The sequence below is a fragment of the Telopea speciosissima genome, chromosome 6 (assembly GCF_018873765.1).
Source record: "Telopea speciosissima isolate NSW1024214 ecotype Mountain lineage chromosome 6, Tspe_v1, whole genome shotgun sequence".
Taxonomy (NCBI): Eukaryota; Viridiplantae; Streptophyta; class Magnoliopsida; order Proteales; family Proteaceae; genus Telopea; species Telopea speciosissima.
The window spans coordinates 34,016,649-34,040,437 of NC_057921.1; the positions used below are offsets into that span (position 1 = coordinate 34,016,649).

Here is a 23,789-nt window from a genome sequence, read left to right on the forward strand (position 1 = left end):
GACTCTTGCCACCGGCTTAAAGAAATCCACAATACGGAGCTGCCTCCCAGTTTACTTCCTTTGCAACCAAATGACTTAAAAGGGGGGAAAATCCATTCACTTCCCTTCCCTTTCCCATTTCCCTTGCAACCAAACGGAGCCTTAGCATTCCAGTGACTTAAATGTTGTCTAATGGATAGTCAGAGTAGGAATACAGCCATTTAACAAAAAAAAATAGAGACAAGGAATATAGCCAATACTCATGCAAAAGTTTTTTTTTATTTTTGAAAAAAATTACTTGAAAGAAGGTTAATTGATTGGATTTCAAAACATAACTCTCGTCAGCATATACGCTATCAATCTCTTTTTCATAGGTTACTATTGGGAAGAAGAACACGTACCGGTCACATGGCCCCTGCATCAGCACAAGGTCAATGGAGACACTCAGGCATCGAACAAGGGAGTTTTTTATTTTGTAGGGGGAATGGTCATTTCAGGGGGATTGTGTTTGAGCGTTGGTTGTACATAATCAGGTAGCATTCTTTTTCCCATTATTATAATACTTTAAAAAATGGTTGAAAAATCAATTTTATTTTGGTCGTTATTTTGTTTAAATAATAGATGGTAGACTATCTGATTGGTAACTAAGTTTAGCAAATGACCTATCTAAGGAGTTCTTATCAATTTAAAGATAAAAGAGAGTGTTCCTGTGCATGAGGCTCCCGCTACTGCAGAGTTTGTCATATGACCCATAAAAAAAAAATTTTAGAATCATTTATGAAGAACATGAACAACTTAAGAAACAAGGGAAGAAACCACAAATGACAATTTGACTTTCAAACTATTCAAGTAATCCCTATTTATCTAATATCCAAAAGAACCGAAGGGAAAGAGAACACTACCTAGTCATATGTAATGCGCGGCTCTTGCACCCAAACACAAGGCCACGTGAAATGACCGTTGTGTCCTCAGAAATTTATGCTTTTCTATGGGGTGTGGCGGTCATTCATGCAGCCCTGTGTCTGTGCAAAGGAGTCGCGTGTCACACACGACCAGGTAGCATTCTTTCTACCATAACCAAATCATCAAAGAAAAAAGTTTTCCTTCACCACACGATGAAGGTTCACCACACCATCTTAGGGTTCACAAACCCTTATAAGGTTTTAGCATGTTGCCAAAAATACTCTCTCGATACCCTCCAATGCGAATATGAAACCCTTTGGTGAATGGATCCCCATTCACCGTGGTTGAAGGAAAACTCGGTCCATTATCAAATCTTCCCACATCCCCTCTCCACCCTCTCCCCCCCTAAAAAAAAGGCCTTAATTTACTAAGCCAAAGTTTCCATATATGACCTGTTACCTTTTAGTCATCAGATTAACATGAGTAGCTAGCCCATTAGGTCATAGTAGCTTTGAGAAACACTAAATGTTTGTTTAAAGATGTGGTAAGTAATTCAACTATATGATGAGGTCTAGTAGATTTTTTTTAAAATTTTTATCAAACCATGGAAGAATAAAGTAACAAAAAATAGAGATATACAAAATAAAAAAAATAAAAAAAGCGTTCTTATCTACCCCCAAAGTCCCACTTCTCAATCCTGGCTTTCTATGCTAGAAAGTGAGCAACCCCCAACAATTCATAGTTACAACACATAAGTTTGAAATTTTTTTTTTTAAAGGTCAACAAAAGATTATATCAATATGTAAAAAAATGTACAGGATTAATGACTAGGTTTAATGTACAGGATTAACCTTGGTAGCAACGATCTATACGCCCTTTGTAACTCTATGTCAAGCCCTCCAATTATTACTTCATTGACACATTTACCTAGCCCTGTGAACACGAGAGAGACTTAACATCCATTATATGCATAAAGTGATCTCCTTTTTGCCTTTTTGTTTATCAGAACAAGAGATGACAAAAAATGCAGTTATCAAACATTTTGTAAACATGTTTTAAGATCACACATTTACATCGAGGAACTCTTGAGCTTACCATATCAGAAACATGTTTTAAGATCAATAGCAACAGCATAAATTCTAGAAGATCAGGATATGAAGTCAAACATATATAGGGGGTAGTAAAGAACATTTTTGAGAAAAAAACAAAACCTACACCTCGCTAGATCATATATGTTGAGTAGATAAATTTGGTAAGAGATCCAAAGTCCAAAATGTTGGGTTGGGTTTCCCTCCATTTAGAGGATGGCCCAATGCTCACCTTCTTGGTGAAGTTTTTCTCATTTTGGTCTCATAGAGACATAAGAGAGAGTTGTTGTCCGCAGAAAAGGAAAGAGAGGACATGAACAAAAATTTCTAGGTTTTGAGGCACTGCACAGTCATCGTCAAGAGCTCGATCAGATGTTCATCTGTGGTCCGTTTGAGCTAATTTTTTGATAGCAGAATCACAAGACACAACTCTTCATTTTGAACAGTGAGATTGTTATTTGAAGTCCTCTAACTCAGTGTTACAAACCGTCTTTGTTGCCCCTGTTTTGGTGAGATCTCTTCCATTTTCTTTCGTTCATCTTTTGAAGTTCGTCTTGTTGATGATATATGCCATGAATATGTTGTTCTTGATTATGGAGTGGTTATATATGCCTCTAATTTTTATTAGAGAAGAATCTTGTGTATTCCCATTATTTGAAGATTAGTGAAATTTGGTGGATTGCGATCCCATGGTTTTTACTCCTCACATTGAGAAGGTTTTCCACGCTAAAAAAACTAATGGTGTTCATGTGCGTGTGATGCATTTAATTGCTGATTTAGGAGCTTGATTATTGCCATCATTGTGTTTGATATATAGCTCCATCAATATCTACTTGATTTCTTCCTATTAAGTTCACCCAAGAGGGGAAAACTTCTTTTTATTTCGTGATGCTTGTTAATTGGGTATATCTCAGTTTGTCATTCTCCCCATTAAAGTGGTATCAGAGCCAGGTTGATTACTAAATTATTTTTCTGGGCTGAACAACGAAAATTAATACAAGCAGAATAGTTACTTTAAATGATTCAAATTATCATGTTTGGAAAGGAAAAATGACGGATCTTCTTTATGTGAAAGATTATATCTACCGATTTTTACTAGTGAGAAACCCACTAATAAAATCGATGAGGAATGGAATATATTTCATTGACGAGTGTGTGGGTACATTAGACAGTGGGTGGATGATAATATGTTGAACCATATTAGTGGAGAGATACACACACACACTTTATGGTCCAAGCTCAAGCAATTGTATGCTCGAAAGACCGAAAATAATAAACTATTTTTTTCTCAAACAGATGATGGTTGTGAAATACCAAGATGGAACCCCGATGACAGATCACTTAAATTCATTTCAAGGAATCATTAATCAGCTAGCTGCAATGGGTATTGTTGCTGTCAAGATCTTCCCTCCGTGGTCCTGTCCTGTCCAACACAATCTTGCACAACAGTAGAACCAGAAGACAGGGAGAGTTGGCACCCCTGAGTGTGTCCTGGGGGAGGTCTCTCTGATGCCTAAGTCAGATCTCAAAGTTAAAAAATAGTTAATGGGGCCGGAGATAGAGGCTTTGGTTCTGGAGTCCCTCTAATATCAAAACCAATGGCTTAGTTTGTAGAGTCTTACTTTTCTCTCTTTCTGCTTCTACTATATATCTCTGGCCTTGTTCCCAAAATGTCCTTCTACTTCTTGTTCCCTAAAATGCCCCTCTATTCCTTAGGGTTATGTGGTCTTCAAGGCATGTTGGTGATCCGACCGGGAACTGTTAACTAAATTGTCAGTATTTGTCAGTGATTTTGCCTTTGGTGGTCCACATGTAAATTTTGCTTATGCATTCCTTCAATATGATGTCGTGATTGGGAATCCGATCAAGTTGTAAGTGTTTCTCCCTTGGGCCGGTTCCCAGTTTGTCCTTATTACATATGTCTGGCTGGCACTGGAGGTTGGATATGACCTGTATCAGGTATCAAGTTTGATGAAGAGATACAAGGATTATTGCTTCTTAGCACTTTACTGGACTCATGGGAGATTTTTGGAATGTCATTATCAAACTCAACTCTAGATGGTATAATCTCGATGGATTTAGCCAAAAATAGTGTTCTGAATAAAGAGATGAGAAGAAAGTCACATAATTCCTCTTCATAATTAAATGCTTTGGTCACTCAGAAAAGGGGGAGGAGTAAAAGTCGAGATAAAAAAAATAGAGATAAGAGCAAAGGAAAATCTAACAAGTTTGCAAATATTGAATGCTATCATTATGGTATAAAAGGTCATACCAAGAAGTTTTGCCGAAATTTAAAATGAGAGAATAAAAAGGAAAAGGATAAAGAGAAGAAGAAAGATGATAGTATCCGATAACTAAGTTACTACCACTTCCAAGGACTTTCATATTATATATGATAACGATGTTGTTAACCTTGCATGCCATGAGACTAGTTGGGCGATTGATAGTGGTGCTTCCATTCATGTCACATCTTATACGTCCGGTAACTTTGAGATTGTAAAGATGGGGAATGATGGCTTGGCAAAAGTTGTTGGCATAGGAGATGTTTGTTTGGAAATTAATATTGGCACAAAGTTAGCTCTTAGGGATGGGAAACATGTTCCTGACATCCACTTAAGGATGTCAATTCGGTACCGAAACCATTTACTGAATTGGTATTGTACCGAATTATTTATACCGTACCAAATTATTTGTATTATACCGAATTATATGTACCATACCGTATCGAATACAATTCGATATGGTACTGGTATAGGAAAATGGTACCATACTTGGTATGGTACGATATGGTATCGGTATGGAGGTTGATACAGGTGGTACACACCTATAACGTACCGAATTACCAAATACTGGTATTGTACCATATTACTGGTATTTTATATATATATATATATATCTTACTATTATGTAAGTGCATGAACTCATGCTTCGTGGCTACTTTTTCACTTGACTATTTTACCCTTCTTTTTTAATTAAATACCTTCCATTTCTTATTTTCTTTCTTTTACTTTGCCATCTTTTATCAAAATTGTTGGTACACTTTCTTAATTTTTTTATGATAAAAAAATTAAAAAAAAAATTATGAAAAAAAAATTAAAAAATAAGCAATCACTCAAACCTAAACCCTTTCCGTCTCCCTCTCCACGATCTCCTCTTTCCCAATCTCCTGATCTTTTTTTTTCCCTCAAACCTAAACCCTCTCCCAATCTCCCAAACTTAGTCCCGATCGAAGGAAAGTACTCTTGCTATCATCTCTCCGTCTCCCTCTCCACGATCTCTTCTCTCCCAATCTCCTGATCTGTTTTTTTTTCCTTAATCCTAAACCCTCTCCCAATCTCCCAAACTCAGTCTCGATCGAAGGAGAGTACTCTTGCTATCACCGACATCGGAACCACCAGATCTGGCTGCTCTCTCCCATTAGTTTTGTCGTTTATTTTCTTGGAAGTTTCTCCTTCTTCGGCTGGGGTTCAGCTGCTAGATCCAAGTAAGTTTTATTTTCCCTATTGATTTTTTCATATTAAATAGATGTGAAATGAAGCTGCAATTTCCTGATTTTTCCCCCTCCCTTCCCTATCCCGTTTCTTCTTCCCCCTCTTCTCTATTCTGTTTTTATTCCTTGTTTGTATTTCCATTAACCCTGCAACCTATGTTCTTATTGTGAGTAACGGAGACCCATTTTGGCACTGTTGACTGCTATTACAACAAGTCATGGCTGCTCCACGATCTCCTATCTCCCAATCTCCCGATCTTTTGCTATTATTTGACCAGCAGAGATCAAAGAAGGCGAAAAAATGAAACTGAGCAGGGAGAGATTGAAAAAGGTGGACTATCCCCCACAAGGGTTCACCAGGGTGAAAGTCAAAGTGGAGGGCTCGATCAAGCTGACCCTAACAATAAGAGTCAGGATATCAATAGACAACCGTTACGATCACCTTCCTAGTGGTGGACATCCCGTCAGTCTACAATGCCATACTAGGTGTCTAAAGACCCCGTAAGCATAGCGGAACCCAAGATCAACAGTTAGCATCTTGATGGAGAGATGCCCTCTGGCAAGTAGGGAGTGGAGCCTCCAGGGTGTTAGAGTTGATTGGCCAAGTGGGGCTCAATGCACTGAAAGTAGTTGTGTGCGCGCCCCACTTAAAGATGAAGTTCTCGACAGGAAAAGGAGTTAGCGAGTGTAAAGGGGATCAATAGATATCCCGCAATTACTATGTGACCGTCCTCCGAGGCAAAGGCAAATCAGAGGAGGCACTCCCCATCACAATCGAAGACCTCCTAGATGAAGCCACCCAAAGTCAAGCCACGGAGGACCTCGTTGAGCGCTTGGGTCTGGACGAGGCCTTGAGTTGAGCCCAATTTGACCTGATCCTGTATATATAAATATAAAATGGGCAAGAGATCGCTGCTTGGCCGTGTAGTTCACTAGTTCCTACATCAGTGCAGGGACCAATGAGAGCGTAAGCAGGGGCATCAATATGGATGGAATTTTTAATTTTGAGAAGGGCTAAGCAGTAATTTTGTGCATGCGCTCCTGTGTCTTGGCCCAGGAACCACAAGACCAAGTAGCGTTCTTTTTCCCATATAGAATATACAAGGGAAGAAAAAGATGCCTGGTTGTGCTCCTTTGTATCCACACAAGGAGAGGCGAAATGATCGCCCCACCCCTCCTGTTGGATGCTCTTGCATGCCTCCTCATTGGCCCCCATGCTGATGCAAAGCCATGCGACTGGACAGCAAAGTCTTCCCTGATATACAATTATACCTAATAATATCATACTACATACAGTCAAAAAACTTGGTTAGCCTGGCCTTCTCTAGCCCTAAAATGACACCAATGGAGGGTGAAGCCCAGCCAATCAGGGTCAATCAGGGCCAGGCTGGGTTAGGTTGACCTCAATTGGGATGGGCTTGGGCTGGGCTTGGGTTGTGTTGGGTTTTTAAAACATCTGATCCACCTTGGCCGGTTGCACCCTAGTGACAAAATTTGCCACCAATGAATTTTGAAAGTCCTAATTTCTTGATCCTTCAATGATTATTTTCGTCTGAGTCTCAATCAGCGCAGGCTCCTAGTTAGTGTGAAGGCTTTTCCACCTCTTAGCTTCTTCAAACTCTTTTTGTAACTCTACCCATCTAAACTTAGGGTCGATGTTCTCTATGCCTGAGGTGCAGGCTGTGCCTAGACACATGGCAACGGCATTTCCACCATTCAGGGGGCGGGTGGTCATTTCACCCACCCCCATGTGTTTGAGCGCAGCCTGTGACCTCGACACAGAGTACATTTTCCCTTAAAACTTATTGGCAATATCACAGGCATGCCCTGCATGCTCCTGTAGCTCAGCCTGCTGAGCTTGCCCATTTAACCGCATCACCCTCACAGAACACCAATCCTTCTGACTAGCATTTCCTCATTTTTCCTTTGTCCCCTCATTCTTAACCGCGTGAGGGAGCAAGAGGAGGGGGTCTACACTCAACCGATTCTTCCCCTCTCTCTCTCTCTCTCTACGTCGTCTGAGAAATTTTGATATTAGCTATTCATTCTGAAACCTGAAATTCCTAGGGAAATAATGCACGCAATATGGAAGCCAAAGAAGTTCAAGTGTACTTGCTGGAAATATTGTTCGTGTTCATCCTACCGACTCTGTCAACACCCTTCATGTACTAGGCCTTCAGCGACCAGCTTCTCAACCACATCAACTGTGCTGTCGATGCTCTCTTGGTTAGCTTCACAGTCTATGTTATCCCTACCCTCGCTCATATGCTCTCACCCATAGGAAGGCCTTTGCTTAACAGGAAACCAATCCATCCTCTCTCTCTCCCTCTCTCTCTCAGCAATGCTAAACTACAGCCACAACCACTCCTGTATCTGAGTTTGAACTTTGACTTGTTTCTCTTGTCTTTGCTTCGCTTGGTCCTAATGTCTGTTTGGATTCTGGGTAGATATCTGCCCGGAATGTCTGTCGTCACTCATTCGCTGCTGCAGCTGCAGCTGCTTCTCAAGATGTCGAAGCTCTCCAAGAAGTTGCTGGTTATTCATTCCTTCACAGAATCAAATGTTACTTATTTTTGCGGACAATCAGATAAACCCAGTACTCTACCTTTCATATTTGTTTCTATTTTTCTTCTGTTCCAGCCAGAAAGTATGATCAATGGCCTTTCCTGCTTCTTCCGCAAACAAGTTGAACTGGTCAGAGGAGAGAGAGAGAGTGGTGGTGCCATGGTGGCGAATCAAGGGATCAAGGTGGTGATGGAGAGGGGAGGTTGGAGCAGGTTGTAAAATGACATCATTAGGCCTTCATTATTCTGCTATGCCAATATATGATGGGCAAAAAAGTAGGGTTCTTGGTTACAAACAAACGCCCTATAATAAAAGCCAGTTTGTGTAATTCAGTAAACACAGCAAGAGCTGGTCAGATGCAGTTTCCATGTGTATTTTGTTTTAGGGATTTCAGACATTAGGATGTCCAATGCCAGTAAACTCTAGTTTGATTTGCTAAGCTCACTCATTTCTCAGAACAATAACCTTACTGCGGGGGTTTCTTAACACCTTCCCCCCCCCTCCCCCAATCGTTATCCTCTCCTGTCCGCTGCCTAGACAGGACCGTGCTGTCTCCTCACGTGGGGTCACGAAATGACGACCTAACCCCTACCCGAACACACTGCCCGGGCGAGGTTAAGTCGTCATTTAGTGCCCCCATGTGAGGGGACATCACGGTCCTGTCTGGGCAGCGGACAGGAGAGGAAAAAAAATCTCCCCCCCCCCCCCAAGCCCACAACAAAAATGGTGAACTATATTAAAAAAGGAATATATCTGCAGCCCTCATTAATTTGAAGCTTGAAGCCACCAAATTCCGGAGAAACTGGTATACATTTTAGCGAGACCATGAGCTTCTCACATTAAGATCTGGGCAAGGAGAACAAACAATGCTGAAAGCCTTCTTAGAGACCCCGAATGCAAGAAAAGGCTTTCAAATGGTAGGAAGGACCCAGTGAGACAGAGAACGCAGACTGAAAGGGTAGTGGGTAGAGCAATGGAGTCCTAAAAAGTTTGTTAATCCCAGCATATTGACAGCCAGCAACTCTGTAACCTCTTGTCTTAAAAGCTTAAATCTTTAACGAGTTCATAAAATAACATATTGAAAGTATCTAGCTAATTAGTAAGCATCTCCCAGTTATAGCATTCTCTAAAGAAAGATGATTCACAGAACCAAAATGAAGGGAGATAAGTTAAAGGAAAGAACAGCAAATGATACCAAGAACCACATCCACAAGAAACTAAATCAGATATTTACCAATACTACACATGATGGAATTTGGTTGTAAATAAAAAGCATCGTTAAACATCAGGAAAACCAAAAGTGAAGCCACACACAACCGCATACACAAGTTCTTGATCTTTCAGGGGCATCAGGGCTATGTATTCATATTTGGGTTTCTGTACCTTTGAGAAAGGATTCACTTGTAACGGAACCAGGGAGCCCCTCAAAATCTCAGTCAAACTAGAGAAGATCATCATAGGCAACGATTTCCCTGCCTTTGTGAGGCGTGTCTAACCCATTTCTCGGACTCACTATACCCACGCTCTGTTTAATGCGTCTGCCATGTCTCCTGAGAGGTACTTCAGCACGCAGCAACTTGGATAAGGGCCGCTCCTCAGAAGAAATGGCAACTCCTTCCCTCCAGTGAGGAGAAGGATCATTTGCCCAAGATACCTGGACCTGCATTTCACGCAAATGCAACTGTCTGAGACTCTAAAATGATACAATCATGAAATATTTGATAAACGTTCAAAACTCTACTATTAGCACACAATAATGAACCACAAAGAAGGCAGCCATCAGATCTACCTGGAAACATTAGCTATTAAAGTTAGCCAGTTCCTTGCAGTTCCCGCTTTTATATGAGTAGGGAAACAACTTGTTGGAGCCAAGTTAAACCCGATTGACCCATCCATGTTGCTTTAATTCAGGTGGATACTCTATCAGTACGAAGAGGCTTAGCATGGCATTAGCTAGTGATTTAATTTCATTTTTTCTATTTTTTGTCACCCCCCCCCCCCTTCTTTTTCCAATGCTCATATTCTTTCTTCCCAACCCTAAATTTGGTACAATTTCATTTGCTGCAGAAGACATTTTTGAGTTTTGTGAGATGCTAGGGAGTACTCTCTAAGTTCCATGACCAGCACACCCACTGCTGGAATCTTGACAGCAAGCTATTCCATAGTCATTCAACTTGTCCTTAAAGCCAAAACTATAAGCTATATTTATCTATCAAAAAACTAAAAAAGATAAGCTATATTTCTCTTTCAAGAGTTGGCTTCTTGCCCTGATGACATTCCCAGTATGCCTTCTCTTAAATAGATTCAATCCACTAAAAACTAAAACATATGTTCCCATGTGTTTTCTTATTACTTCTATACTAGTTATGTTCATGGCCATTTCATGTCCACTAGGACAACTATACTGATGCAGGACAATCTTGGACCGGGCTGAGCCAACTGGTGTACTACATCGGACCAACCCAATCCAGTTGAACCGGGTCCAGTTTGAGTGCTTGGATCTAGTAGGATTTTAGAAAGATTATTTAATTTGGGAAAGTACTATGTAATCTTTTATTTTAAGTAATCTGTTTTTTAAGGTAATTATTAGACACAGGGAAATTTTCAATTTGAGTTTTATTAGGTTTCTATTTTAGTTAGTCTGGTTTTAGTAAGTAATTAGGAGTAAATTATACAAGAGTATTTCGTCCCCAAGTGGCTCACCAGGGCTCAGCCCATTCTCCCCACCAGGGGCTCACCAGGGCTCAATCGACTCCACCGATTTCTCATCCGTCATCACCTCCTCCATCTTCGCTCGCTGCTCCTACTCCTTCTGCAATCTCTTCTCCTCCAACAGGAAGTCCTACGGAAACACCAAAGAGCGGCGCTGTTTCTTATAAAGTTGGAGCGGCTGTTCTCTTGACCGTCACTTCCATTGTTTTTGTGATGTAGATCTGTTGATCGGAGCTCTCTTACTCCCGTTTTGCATGGGGTCATAAGTCTCATACATTTAGGTTTTGCTTATCCCTTTTGTTTTTTTTTTTTTTTAATTTGTATTTGTTGGCTCTTGATGAGGGGTTGATTTGTAGCGGTGGTTGTGGTGATGGTGGTTTCCTGATGGGATTGATTCTTGTGGGAGTTATTTTGATTCGATTCACCCTTATTTCTTTTTAGTATTCTTTATTGTCATTATAAATATTGGAGTCTTTCTATTTATTTCATGATTTAATCTCTCTTTCTGTATACGTATTCATTCATTGTCATTTATCGTGTGAATTTTAATTTTCTGCTCGAGATCTTTAATGGTGAAAAAATCAAATAAATTGAATGAAAGCATCACTGCGTCAAAGACAGATAGAGATAGAGAGGACAGCTGGGAAGGGTTTGGGTGGGTGAACAAAACTGCTCATCACTGTGCTTTAGGCGGGAACAGGACGATGATGGGGAAAGGGGTTGTAGATAGGCGGTTTTATTTTTTTCTAAAAGAATAGTTTTACATTGAACGAGAAAAGGGTTGCAGAGGGGAGGTCTGGGAACAGGGACGGTGGTGGGGAAAGGGGTTGTAGACAGGTGGTTTTAATTTTTTATTTTTTTTCTAAACAAGCGGTTTTACAATTAACGGTTAAGATTTTACATAAAAATATCAACGGCTGTGATTTAACCGTTGCGTATAACCGTGCCTTTATCCACCTTTAGACTTTTTTCCCATTCAATATTGCTCAAGGCCACCATGTCGTCTACGTGCTTGACACGTTCTGAATAAATATAATACTTTCAAACCTTAAAAAAACAAAAATTGAAACGGGTATGGTTGAGAACTTGACTTAAATGGTCAGTCATTTCTGTACGCATGGGGTTTAAAATCGATTAATAGATGATCGACTTGAGGGTCTACTGCAACTACAACCTATTAATTAATAATTTAAGGGAGTTAAAAAAGGACCAAAAAGACGGACTGTGAAGGAGAAGCTAGCGGTGGAGAGTCAGTTTTCAGTCTTGAGAGGGAATCCATTATTCTGGATGCCATGTTTTCCGTTTTCAAGTTTGTGGTTTTGTTCCTCCTGCTCGCGAGATTTTATGGGGTAGCATCGGGTGGAGAAGAAGTAAGTTTCATTTATAATGGATTTGAAATGCCCGACCGACATGAATTACATTGAGTTGGAAGGCGTAGCTTATATCACATACAATGGCTACCTCACGCTGACATGCGGGGGCCAGGAAGAGGTGGGTCATGCCTTCAACACTAGGCCCATTCACTTCCTTAACCAATCTTCTTCTTCTGGATCAGGTACCGCCGCAGCTGTTGCTCTCTCTTTCTCTACCACTTTTTTATTTGGCATAGACGGCGAGTTTCAAAATGATTTGAGAGGTCACGGAATCGCCTTCGTCATCGCACCCACGGCAGGCCTAGTTGGTGTTTCTTCCAAATAAATAGCTTGGTCTCTTCAACGCAAACAACGTTGGCAATTCAGACAATCATATATTCGCAGTCGAGTTCGACACCGTACAGGACGCTGAGTTCAATGATATTAATGATAACCATGTTGGTATCGATATCAATGGATTGAAATCTGTTGTTTCAACTCCGGCGACCTATTTCGATAACAACACCGGTAGGCCCAAAAACCTAAGCCTCGACAGTGGCGGCTTAAAGCAAGTCTGGATTGATTACGATGGTGTACACAAGCAGCTCGATCAACGTCACAATAGCTCTAGTCAATGTTTCTAGACCAGCTCTTCCCCTCTTGTCTCTGTCTCTCGATCTTTCTCCGCTCATGAAGGACCCATGTACGTCGGTTTCTCATCCTCTACTGGTGATGGCCCTTCTTCCACATGCCACTATGTGTTGGGATGGAGCTTCAAGCTGAACGGGCGAGCAGAAGAACTCAATCTCACCAAACTTCAATCGCTTTCAACGCCAGGACCCGACCTGTTCTATTACGAGAAACCACGTATTGTACCCCCTATTCTGAGAATCGGGCTTCCTGTAATTGCTGCTGCTTTAGTATTGTTGGCGACAATCTTTGGCATCCTGATTATGGTGAAAAGGAGAAATTTTGCAGAAATGCTTGAAGAGTGGGAACTCGATTATGGGCCTCATAGGTTCAAGTACAAAGATCTCTACGTGGCGACTAAAGGGTTTAAGCACAAGGAGCTCCTGGGTATTGGCGGCTTTGGTAGGGTGTATAGAGGCATATTACCCACCTCCAAAATCGAAGTTGCAGTCAAGAAAATCTCCCATGATTCGAGACAGGGGATTAGGGAATTTGTTGCTGAGATTGTTACCGTTGGTCAACTACGGCATCGGAATCTAGTAACGCTCTTGGGGTATTGCCGGCGTAAAGGAGAACTACTTTTGGTTTATGAATACAAGCCCAACGGAAGTCTAGACAAGTTCCTCTTCGATCCATCAATGCCGTTGCTGAATTGGATTCAAAGGTTTCAAATTATTCGAGGTGTAGCATCTGCTCTGTTTTATCTACACGAAGAATGGGAACAGGTTGTGGTTCATAGAGATGTCAAGTCCAGTAATGTTCTATTGGATGGAGAATTCAATGCAAGATTAGGAGATTTTGGACTTGCAAGATTGTATGGCCATGGAACTGAACCTCAAACAACACATGTGGCTGGGACGCTGGGTTATCTTGCACCTGAACTTTCAAGAACCAGAAAAGCCAACACGAGCACAGATGTGTTTGCATTCGGGACTTTTATGTTAGAAGTTGGTTGTGGAAGGAGGCCAAAAAATCCAAGAGCATCAGCAGATCAGGATTTGGTGTTGGTGGATTGGGTGTTCAATTGCTGGAGTAGAGGGGCAATTTTTGACGCAGTGGATCCAAAATTGGGATTGAACTACGAAGAGAAGGAAATGGAGATGGTGTTGAGTCTAGGATTGCTTTGCTGTAATTGGGTTCCCACAGCAAGACCAACAATGCGACAAGTTGTGCAGTATTTGGTGGGAGAACTTCCTCTACCAGATGATCTTTCATCATCACTTAGTCTCAGTGCTAATGGCATAAACTCTGTGGATGGCGAAGGTTCTTGTGATTTTGTGGTGCCTCAATCACCCTCTGTTTCAGGATGGATACTCTCTGGAGGGCGTCGATTCTCCCTCTGTTGGGTTTTGTTGTAGTCATTAAATTGTTTGTTCGGTAAATACCAAAACCCATTAGTTGTGATTCACAAGAGACTCCATATTTGGTTTTCCTTAGATATTCGATTTCCCTCAACCATATCACATGTATTGTTTGTGTTCATTTACCAAAACAAAAAATTGTTATGTTCGTGTTTTATAAGTAATCTGTCTCGTATCTATAATTAAGCACACACAATCACAATCTCGTACTAGGGTTATCTCGTTGTAATTCTATATAAACTGCTAAAGATATCCAATTTACAATAAAAAACTGTTTCATCACTCCATGACTTAACATAGAGCATCACGTATGGCACGGGGGCCACATGGCCCCCTGCATGTCCTTAGGGATTTCAACCTTTTGGTGTAGCGTTCTTAAACCATAGTTGAAAAACCAGGTTTTTAGACTCGACTTGTCTTTTAGAAAACCTGGTTACTAAGCATTGTGAAACCCAATAAAAGGTGAGTTACGATTTTATTTTTAATATTTTTTTGGGAAAAAGTTCTCTGTCCAGGAGTGTGGCCTATGCCAGCACTCCCATGAGTCTGTCTCTCTCCTCCCATGTGAAAAGACATCTTTGCCCCCTTGTTTTAATGAAGAGAGAGATAGACACATGGGAGTGCTGGCGTAGGCGAGGCCAAACTCCTGTACAGAAAACTGCTTCCCTATTTTTTTTTAATTTTTTAACCCCTACTTCCCACCATCCCACCGACCCCCTGTTGCGATCTCAGCCCCGGTGTGACCACAAACTGCCCCACTCCCCATTGGTGCCGCCTCCTGATGGGGAAGGAAAATCTAAAAAGCAGATGGCATTGGCGTTTTACTCACTTTGGTATTGAAAATGTAAAACCTAAGAAGCAATTTTGATTTTAATTTGACATTAATTTAAGTCTGATGGTTACCTTCCTCCGCCAATAGGGTCCCCCCTCTCTAATCGTTGTATATAAGTGGGCAACTGCTCTGTCACCTCCTCACCAGTCATAAAGACATCACAGTTTTATCTGCAGTTCTGGACTTCGAAATTTGATCAGAGTAACTCTTGATTCCGCCTCAGGAGAGGGAGAGAAGGCACCACCCCTTTGGTCTGTGCTTGACGTGAATGAGAAGGAGAAGAAGAAGAGAAGGGAAGAGAGATGCAACGATGGCAGAGCTTGTGCAAGGATGATGACGATGGTGATGAACTCGCCCTCTTTTTTGAACCCCTGTTCTTGGTTCTTCCGCCTTTAGACCAACGAAGACGATGACGAGAGGGGGTAATTTGGGGTTTTACCCTTAAGGGTATTATATATGGGAAGTTCACCCTGTGGTAAGGGCAATTTTGTCATTATAAAAGAATTAATAGCAACTTAACTGCACACACACCTAACGGAGTGGACTAAGTTGAGATAAATTCATAAAATAGGGGGTGTCTGTGATATTTTGACTATATTTAGGTTGTCTGTGATATTCGATATACTTAAGGAGGTGTCCATGAAATTCTCCCTAATAAATTTACGGGAAGCAGTTTTTTGTACGAGAGTGTGCCCTATGCCAGCACTCCCATGAATCTATCTCTCTCTTCCCCATGTGAAAAGACACCTCTGCCACCTTGTTTTAAGGAGGAGAAAGATAGACTCTTGGGAGTGATGGCGTAGACAGAGATCTTTTTTCCTAAATTTAATGAGATCAAAAGGACCAAAAACACAGAATGTGAAGGAAGAGCGGTGGTGGAGAGTTAGTTTTCAGTCTTGAGAGGGAATCTGGATTCCATGTTTTCCGTTTTCAAGCTTACAGTTTTGTTCCTCCTCGCGATATTTAAAGGGGTAGCCTGGGGGAGAAGAAGTAAGTTTCATTTATAATGGATTTGAAACGGCAGATATTAATTACATTGAGTTGGAAGGCATAGCCGATATCACGAACAATGGCTACCTCATGCTGACAAACGGGGACGAGCAAGAGCGGGTTAATGCCTTCAACTTTAGCCCGATTCACTTCCTTAACCAATGTTATTCATCAGGTACCGCCGCTATTGCTCTCTCCTTCTCTACCACTTTTGTCTTTGGAATAGATGGGTACCAAAACGGTTCGAGCGGTCACGGAATCGCCTTCGTCATCGCACCCACAGCAGGCCTCATTGGTGATCTTCCAAATAAATAATATCTTGGTTTCTTCAACGCATACAACGTTGGCAATTCAGACAATCATATATTCACAATTTAGTTCGACACCGTACAGGAAGTTGAGTTCAATGATATCAACGATAACCATGTTGGTGTCGACATCAATGGATTGAAGTCTGCTGCTTCTGCTCCGGCGTCATATTTCGATAACAACAACGGTCGACCCAAAAACCTAAGCCTCACTGGTGGCTTAATGCAAGTCTGATTGAGTCCATCTCATATGTAGTTCTGGATTGCTCCTTTGCTCGTGCAATTTGGTTTGGGAGTCCTTTGAGCCATTTTATTCCTCTCCGGGTAATGACCTATCTTTTTCACAATGGATCCTGAAATGGGACTTAATCTCTATGGATAAAACCACTCGCCATTCTTGTTTATCACTTCTTTACTTTATATGCTAGATGTTATGGAAGGCGCGGAATGATAACATCTTTGGTCAGTGATGTTGGTCACTAGTGGAGGTGATTGAAAGTTCACTTAAGGCTTTTAACGAGTAGCAGGTTTATCATCTTTTCCAGCCTCAATATCTGCTAATTCAATAGTGAATGATGAAATCCTTCTTCCTGGAATTACTCATGTGAATTGTGAACAAATTTACTTCCCAATTCTTCATCTGGTGGTATTGGTATTTTATGTAGAGATTTTGAAGGGCATCGTCTCCATGTTGTTTCTATTCCAGGTTTTTTTGAGGATATTGCCATCAGTGAAGCTCTTGCAATACGATTATCTTTACTGGAGTGTATCTCTAAAGGTTTTAACAGAGTGTTACGACGAAGGGTGAACACGTTAATAAAAATGGTCTTATAATAAACAGAGGTAAAATTGCCTAATCCCAACTAATACGGGCTGATCTGAATCTTTACCATATCAGTATTAGCATTGATCGATACCATGCCCGATACACCATGATACCCAAATTCCACATGCTCGATACAATGTGGCTGGCATTGTGGGGGAAGGAGGGGGAACCAATCCTCTTCTAAAATTATATATAGGGGTGTTGCGTCAAGAAATCGTCGAGCGGTCCTGCGAGTGCCGTCACCTGCAAGTGGACCAAAGGGGTCAACAGAGAGAACCGGTGTGGTCTCGGCCTAGGGCTCTCCGATGGCAAAGTTAGATCTCCTGGCGCAAACAGATGAATAGGGATTATTCAGTATGAGTTTAGATGTCCCCTATGGGGTTGTGTACCTTGCCTTTTATAGTAGCATAAGGCAGTGTGGAGAGTCCCAGTTTGATGGCGATTGTGCCGTTGAGTGGATAGAGGCCCTGGGTAACGGGGCTCTATCCTGATTGGCCATCTCCCCGTGGGAGGGAGTGTCCTGGTGGCATCAGGATCCTTAGTGGATAGATACCCGCGTGTGGTGATAACGTCCTTGGTGCTTGAATCCGTCTGGGTGACGTGACTTCTAAGCGGCGGTCTAGAGTCCTGATAGTGACATGAGTCTTAGCGATACGATCAGATCGTAGATGGGTGGCCCCCACCTCACGTGCCCACGATGTTGTGCCTGGGTGCAGGCCGCGCCTGGGTGAGGCCGCGCCTGGATGTGTGGCCGTGCCTAGGTGAGGCCGCGCCTGCCTGGATGTGTGGCCGCGCCTAGGTGAGGCCGCGCCCAAGTGGTGGCTGCACCTGGGTGAGGCCGCGCCTAGGTGAGGCCGCGCCTGGGGTGAGGCCGCGCCCGCGGGGTGGCTATGCCTAGGTGAGGCCGCGCCCGAGGGGTGGCCGCGCCTGGGTGAGGCCGCGCCCGAGTGCTGGGACCCGGTTCGTTCTCCTTGGCTATGGAACGGGTCGCCTGTGACACATGGCGATCGTTGATTGGCCCGGTGAATATTGGATGTATCAAGGGGAATATCAGAAAAGAAGTTTACGGTAGAGTAGTTTTAGTAAATATAGGCTAAGTGTAGGGTAGTAAAAGTAATTGCCCCATTATATATTGTTCCTTTCAATCTCGTGCTAGCATAATGATTTAATCGTGTAACATTTTTTATTCACCTAAAAAAAAAGTTTTTAATTACGTAACATTAATAAAATAAAAATACTCCGCAAAACACTTTGCATGTTTTGACATATTTCACCATTCACAACACAGTGAAATATCTTAAATATCCTCCTATTTAAAGATCCAAAAGGGTGGGATGTGAAAAATTCTCCATACACAAACATGATCTTGCCTACCGTATTCTTAAATTATAAATTCTTGACCCCAAGGGGTCAGTTCAGTTGGTAAAAGATCAACTCCTCAATAAGAGGTCATGAGTTCAAACCACCTTGGGGCCTATCCCCATCCTCTATCTCCCCTCCCCTATTAAAGCTCTCCAATTCCAAATATATATATACTAGTAAATGTGAACGTGCAAATGCATGTGGGGGGACCTTTGTTACATTGCACAAAGAGAGAGAGAGAGAGAGAATTAAATTACTATTAACCAACGTGTGCCAAAGCAATTGTCTCAAACTCTCAGTTCAACTAAAGAAGATATTAATTAGAGAATTCTACCACGTATTTCAATTTTAACAGTAAAGTGATATTGTTAAGCATAAGCAATTTGAATGAGTATTTGCATGATATCCAATTGTTGACGCAGTTAAGTAATTATTGTACAAAAAATATATATATATTTGCATGATATCCAATTGCTGATATTAATTAGAGAATTCTACCACATATTCAATTTTAACAGTAAAGTGATATTGTTAAGCATAAGCAATTTGAATGAGTATTTGCATGATATCCAATTGTTGACGTAGTTAAGTAATTATTGTACAAAAAATATATATATATTTGCATGATATCCAATTGCTGATATTAATTAGAGAATTCTACCACGTATTCAATTTTAACAGTAAAGGGAGATTGTTAAACGTAAGCAATTTTGAATGAGTATTTGCATGATATCCAATTGCTGATGCAGTTAAGTAATTATTGTATACCATTGGTTATCAATATAAAAAATTTAACTACACAATTTGACAAAGAAGATGTAGAATTAATAACAATCACAACTCTGCGGCGAGGTGATGATTCAGTATTTACAGAATGTAAACAATCTCACCCTATAAAATCCAATAAACTTTCCAATAACAGTCAGATACCACAAGATTTAAGGGGTCAAATATGACAATAACATATCACAGATTGCCGTTCAGGATTAAACCACAAAATCCGCTTTCTATATCTGCTCAAGTTCCTCTGAAACCTCCCTAGGTAAGATTATCAGATAGTCTAGGTACAGGTACAAATAGTAAGAGTCCCCATTAAATCCTCCAAACCGGCAATAACCTGCAAAAGTTAGAAAGCATAAATAAATAGGCACCACCTAAATCTTAGAAGATAGAGTTCACACATAAATGCCTACTATCAAACATCAATCGCAAAGATCGTGATTCTACAGACTCGCGATAGATGTAAAAACAAAATAGCTTGAAAAGACTACAAGTTTAAAAGCTCACGATATCAAATTTTAAAAGGTTAAAATTTGGCCAACTTATAATATTTTTGCATCAAGGAAGACCATGTGAATGGGTGAATTGTTGGTATGGAAACCATCTTAGGCCAATTATAGCAGCCTTCCCTTGGGGTTTTTCCTCTCCAATTGAGGCTCTACCCCAAGGTTCACTCTATTGCTGTCCTCTGTAATTTAACCTTTCTTATTCTTATTTGAGATTCTTGAATTGGCGATCCCTCTCAGGGCTATCATGAAGTGAGAATGATGAGCAACTTATGTTGTTTTTAAATTACCATAAAAGTATCTAGTTCGAGAAAACAAAAACTACCATAGTATGCTCACCACACCCCCCCCTCCCCCCCAAAAAAAAAATTAAAAGAAGTCATTTACAAGTTCAACTTAAATGAATTAAATTTGCATTTCGAAATAGAGAACAAATCCTAGTACCATATTTCTGAAATAGGAGATTAAGGGAGAGAGAGAGGCTAATAGAAAGGAAAGGTTAAGAGGGAGAGAGAGAGAGATACGAGAGATGAGAATGATTGCAGGGAGAGAGATGAGAGAAATACCCGCATTTACTCCGGCTTATCATAAAAAGTGTCTATTGCAGGTGGATGAGATAGGGTTTAGGAAGATGATAGGGATCAAAGAGATTAATGAGAGACAGTAATATGGGTGAAGTTCATACCAGTTCTGAAGGCACTCTTGTTTCTGCTTGCAGGGAATATGACCGTGGACGACATTGAATAACGTCACTATAGAGAAGACCATGGATGGACAGAGAATAGAAAATCTTCGGCAAGAGGGTCTAGGGTAGAAAGTCGAGGGTCTGAGAAGGCATGAGTAAATTATTTGAGTACAAAAATAAATAAATAATAACCATACCAGTTCTGCTTGTAAAACCCTCTGCCCTTTAGCCTGCAAAACTCCAAAATCATGCCCCCTAAGGACTTGCTCCCTTATATCTGTGTGGGTACATTGAATGAAAAAGAACATTTTAGTTACAGTATCTAAAAAATTGACTGCCTGTTGAAACCCTCAATAATGACGATTCTTCATCAATTCAAAGAAAGAGAAAGATAACAAAAGCATCATTAGGTTTTTATTTTATTTAAAGTAATAGAAGCTACAGAGAGATGATAGATATATTATATATGGAGACAAATCAATGAATGTAGTGTACCTCTTCTTCTGAAAATCCTACGAAAAATGGCATTGAGTTTTTCAATCATAGTACTTCGTCGGGTTCTTGTGGAAAGAAACCTTTCTAATGGCGAAAAGAGAGTGAGAAATGCAAGGAAGCTGCTGGGCAGCAAGGAAAAGAACTACAAAAGAAGACCAGCTTAACCAACGGGTTAAGATGAAATAAAAGGAAAGAGTTGTAATAACAATTTAATTATCTTTTCAAACAAAGTGCAAAACAGTCATTTTTATTATCTTTTTGATGGGTTTTTTTTTAATTCATTTATTATTATTCTTTTTCTTTTGTTGGGGGGGGGGTGGCGGGCGAGAGGAAATGGAGCAATTTCAGACATTGCAGCAATGCAATTTCAGAAAGGCTGGCTCTGATTGTGAGGGAAATAAAGGGAAGGGAAGAGAAGTGAAATTAAATTAAAACTAAAACGAAAACCTTCATAATCGTTACTTGACATGACTGTAACTAACTCCAAAACATTCTAAATCTGATTATTAAATGTTACTATATTTTGCAATCAAATACATTAGATTTAAGAAGGAAAACAAATGCACATGTGAGCATCACATCTTCACCACGTGTAAAAATACATGTGTAAACATTTGTTAAGTGTTGGAGAGCAAATTATTTTGGTTTTATAAGATAGTGAGACTTTCTCATTGTGCAAAATAGTATCAAGTAATAAACTTTTTTTCAATAAATATTGATGCATATCATAATAAATTATGGCATAGAAAATTGAGAGACACTATAGTACAAACGAATACTAATAAATTCACACTGAAGGAGTAATTAGAGGTACAAGATTGGAACTGTCGCCCCGAATCCACCTTGGCCCACCTTGAGCCCGAACAAGGTTTGGGCTGAGATATTTGGCCCTAAAGGCTGGTCAGGGCTAGAAATTTCTGGCCCTAAGTAAAGGTTGGGTCGAGCTAGGGTTGAAGCCTCAAGCTAAGCTTGACCTAGGCCAGCCCGACACTGATTTAAGTTATACTATAAAACATATATTGATATAATATACACATTATAAACTTTAAATGTCACCAACATTTTTTTATATAATATATTATATATGAAGACAATAAGTGATATGATACATTTTATGGTAGTGTTATTTTATGTAAATTGATAATGTTCTCTCTGACCCATTCTAGCCCATGCATTTCTTTCCCCCTCCCTATGATCAGGGTTAATCAAGGTCAGCCCGGCCCGACCCTGAGGGCGGGTCAAGGTTGGATTTTTTTGGCCCTGGGTCAGGGTCGGGTCAGGCCTAGGCCCAGCTAAGGGGACATAGGGTTGGGCTAGGGTTCTATAAAGCCCGACCTAACCCGACCCTATTGCAGCCCTAGGAGCAATGGTAGATATCTTTGTAGTTTGTAGCAATTGATTTTCCAGACTTGGGAGTCACGAGACTAAAGCATTTACAAGATAATCAAGATTGTGTATCCATTGAAGACTACATTCTTAAAATGGGCCGAGGTATTTTAGTAGAAGAAAAATTAGATAAATTAAAATTTTTTTAAAAATGGAAACTTTGGGTTGAAAGAGAGATTAATATTTTAAGACTTCCATAAATGTTCTGAAATAATGTAAATCGAAACCTTCACCATTTTCTTTCTAATACGGCATAAATCTCCAATTCTTTCTAAATAACAACCAGTATATAACAAAAGGGACTTAGTGGATTCGAGCCACCATCCTCTTGAAGTATGAAGTCACTTCTCACACCCCAAGTACTCTGGTTGAGCTAAAGACCCATATTTAATACTTGTGAAATCAGAAAAAGAAGAATGCTATTAACCAGCAAGATTAATTTGCCAACAAGAACCCCTACTTGCTTATTTTGCTGATATACATGCCGCTACACCTAATCGAAAATTCAAGTGTAAATTCAAATAAAAGCAAAAATATCAAAAGTAAAATTTGAAACAGAGAATTTGAACCTGCAATTAGAAGATGGAAACCCAAATATTCTTTTTATACATGGAAAAGATAGAAAAAGAATAAATTACATCTGAAGTGAGAAAAGCATAAATTACATCACTAAATAATGGAAGGTATTAGTTGGCTCCAAGAAGGAGAAAAGTTCATTAGCTGTAATCACAAGGTTAGAAAACTTAGAACTCATTCCAAGACAATTCCCATAATAGAAAAGAGATGCGAACATGTTGTATAAGAAAAAACCTTTTCCTCCAAGGTATACAGAATGACATCAATCTCACAAGTAAATATCTCACAGACAATGAAGTGAAACCTATATCAAAAAATAATATCATAAATAATGAAGTAATAAGTCAGAAACGTCTACTTTGGATGGTTTCAACAAATAAAACTGATTTTTGATAAAGTCTGAGTGGTGTACTTGAAAGCACGCTTGCTTTCATTACACTCTAGAGCTGCTTCCACAATATAGTGCAGCAACTGCTCCACCTGAGCTCTATCTCGCGAAGAAATAAAATGAATTATATGAGAATAATTTCAATCAATTTATTTGTCCGAAATAAAGTATAAACAGGTGTATAGACTTCCTTACTATGCTTTTAAATTTAAATTAGAGCTGAGAAATCTATCCACCTCAACATATAGGTGGCTTTTCATGCCACTTAGAAAGTTAGGATATTGTTAATTCAATAGAAAAAGACACACCAATGGAAATATGCAATTGAAGATACATCCAATAGGTTGAAAATTTATTAGAAAAAGGGAGAGGGAAAAAAGAAAGAAATATAATTGCTGCCTTCGAAATACAGAATTAAATCAGGAAAGGTACATTACAAGTTTATGAGAAAATTGTTTAGAGCTTTACATTCTTGGATTAAAACTAGACAAGAATAAGACTGGGAAGGACAATTT

General features: G+C 40.2%; 1 protein-coding gene and 1 pseudogene across 1 annotated transcript; one reads left to right on the forward strand and one right to left on the reverse strand.

The window, feature by feature from the left end:
* Positions 1-9,466: 9,466 nt before the first annotated feature.
* On the reverse strand, positions 9,467-9,921 carry LOC122665654 (uncharacterized protein At1g27050-like). The gene is made up of 2 exons (XM_043861805.1): positions 9,815-9,921; positions 9,467-9,710 (listed from the first exon to the last, which is right to left on the reverse strand). Exons 1-2 carry the CDS (start codon positions 9,919-9,921, stop codon positions 9,467-9,469), a joined length of 351 nt encoding a protein of 116 aa, XP_043717740.1.
* A 2,202-nt stretch (positions 9,922-12,123) lies between these two features.
* Positions 12,124-14,137, forward strand: LOC122665655 (annotated as a pseudogene).
* Positions 14,138-23,789: the final 9,652 nt, after the last annotated feature.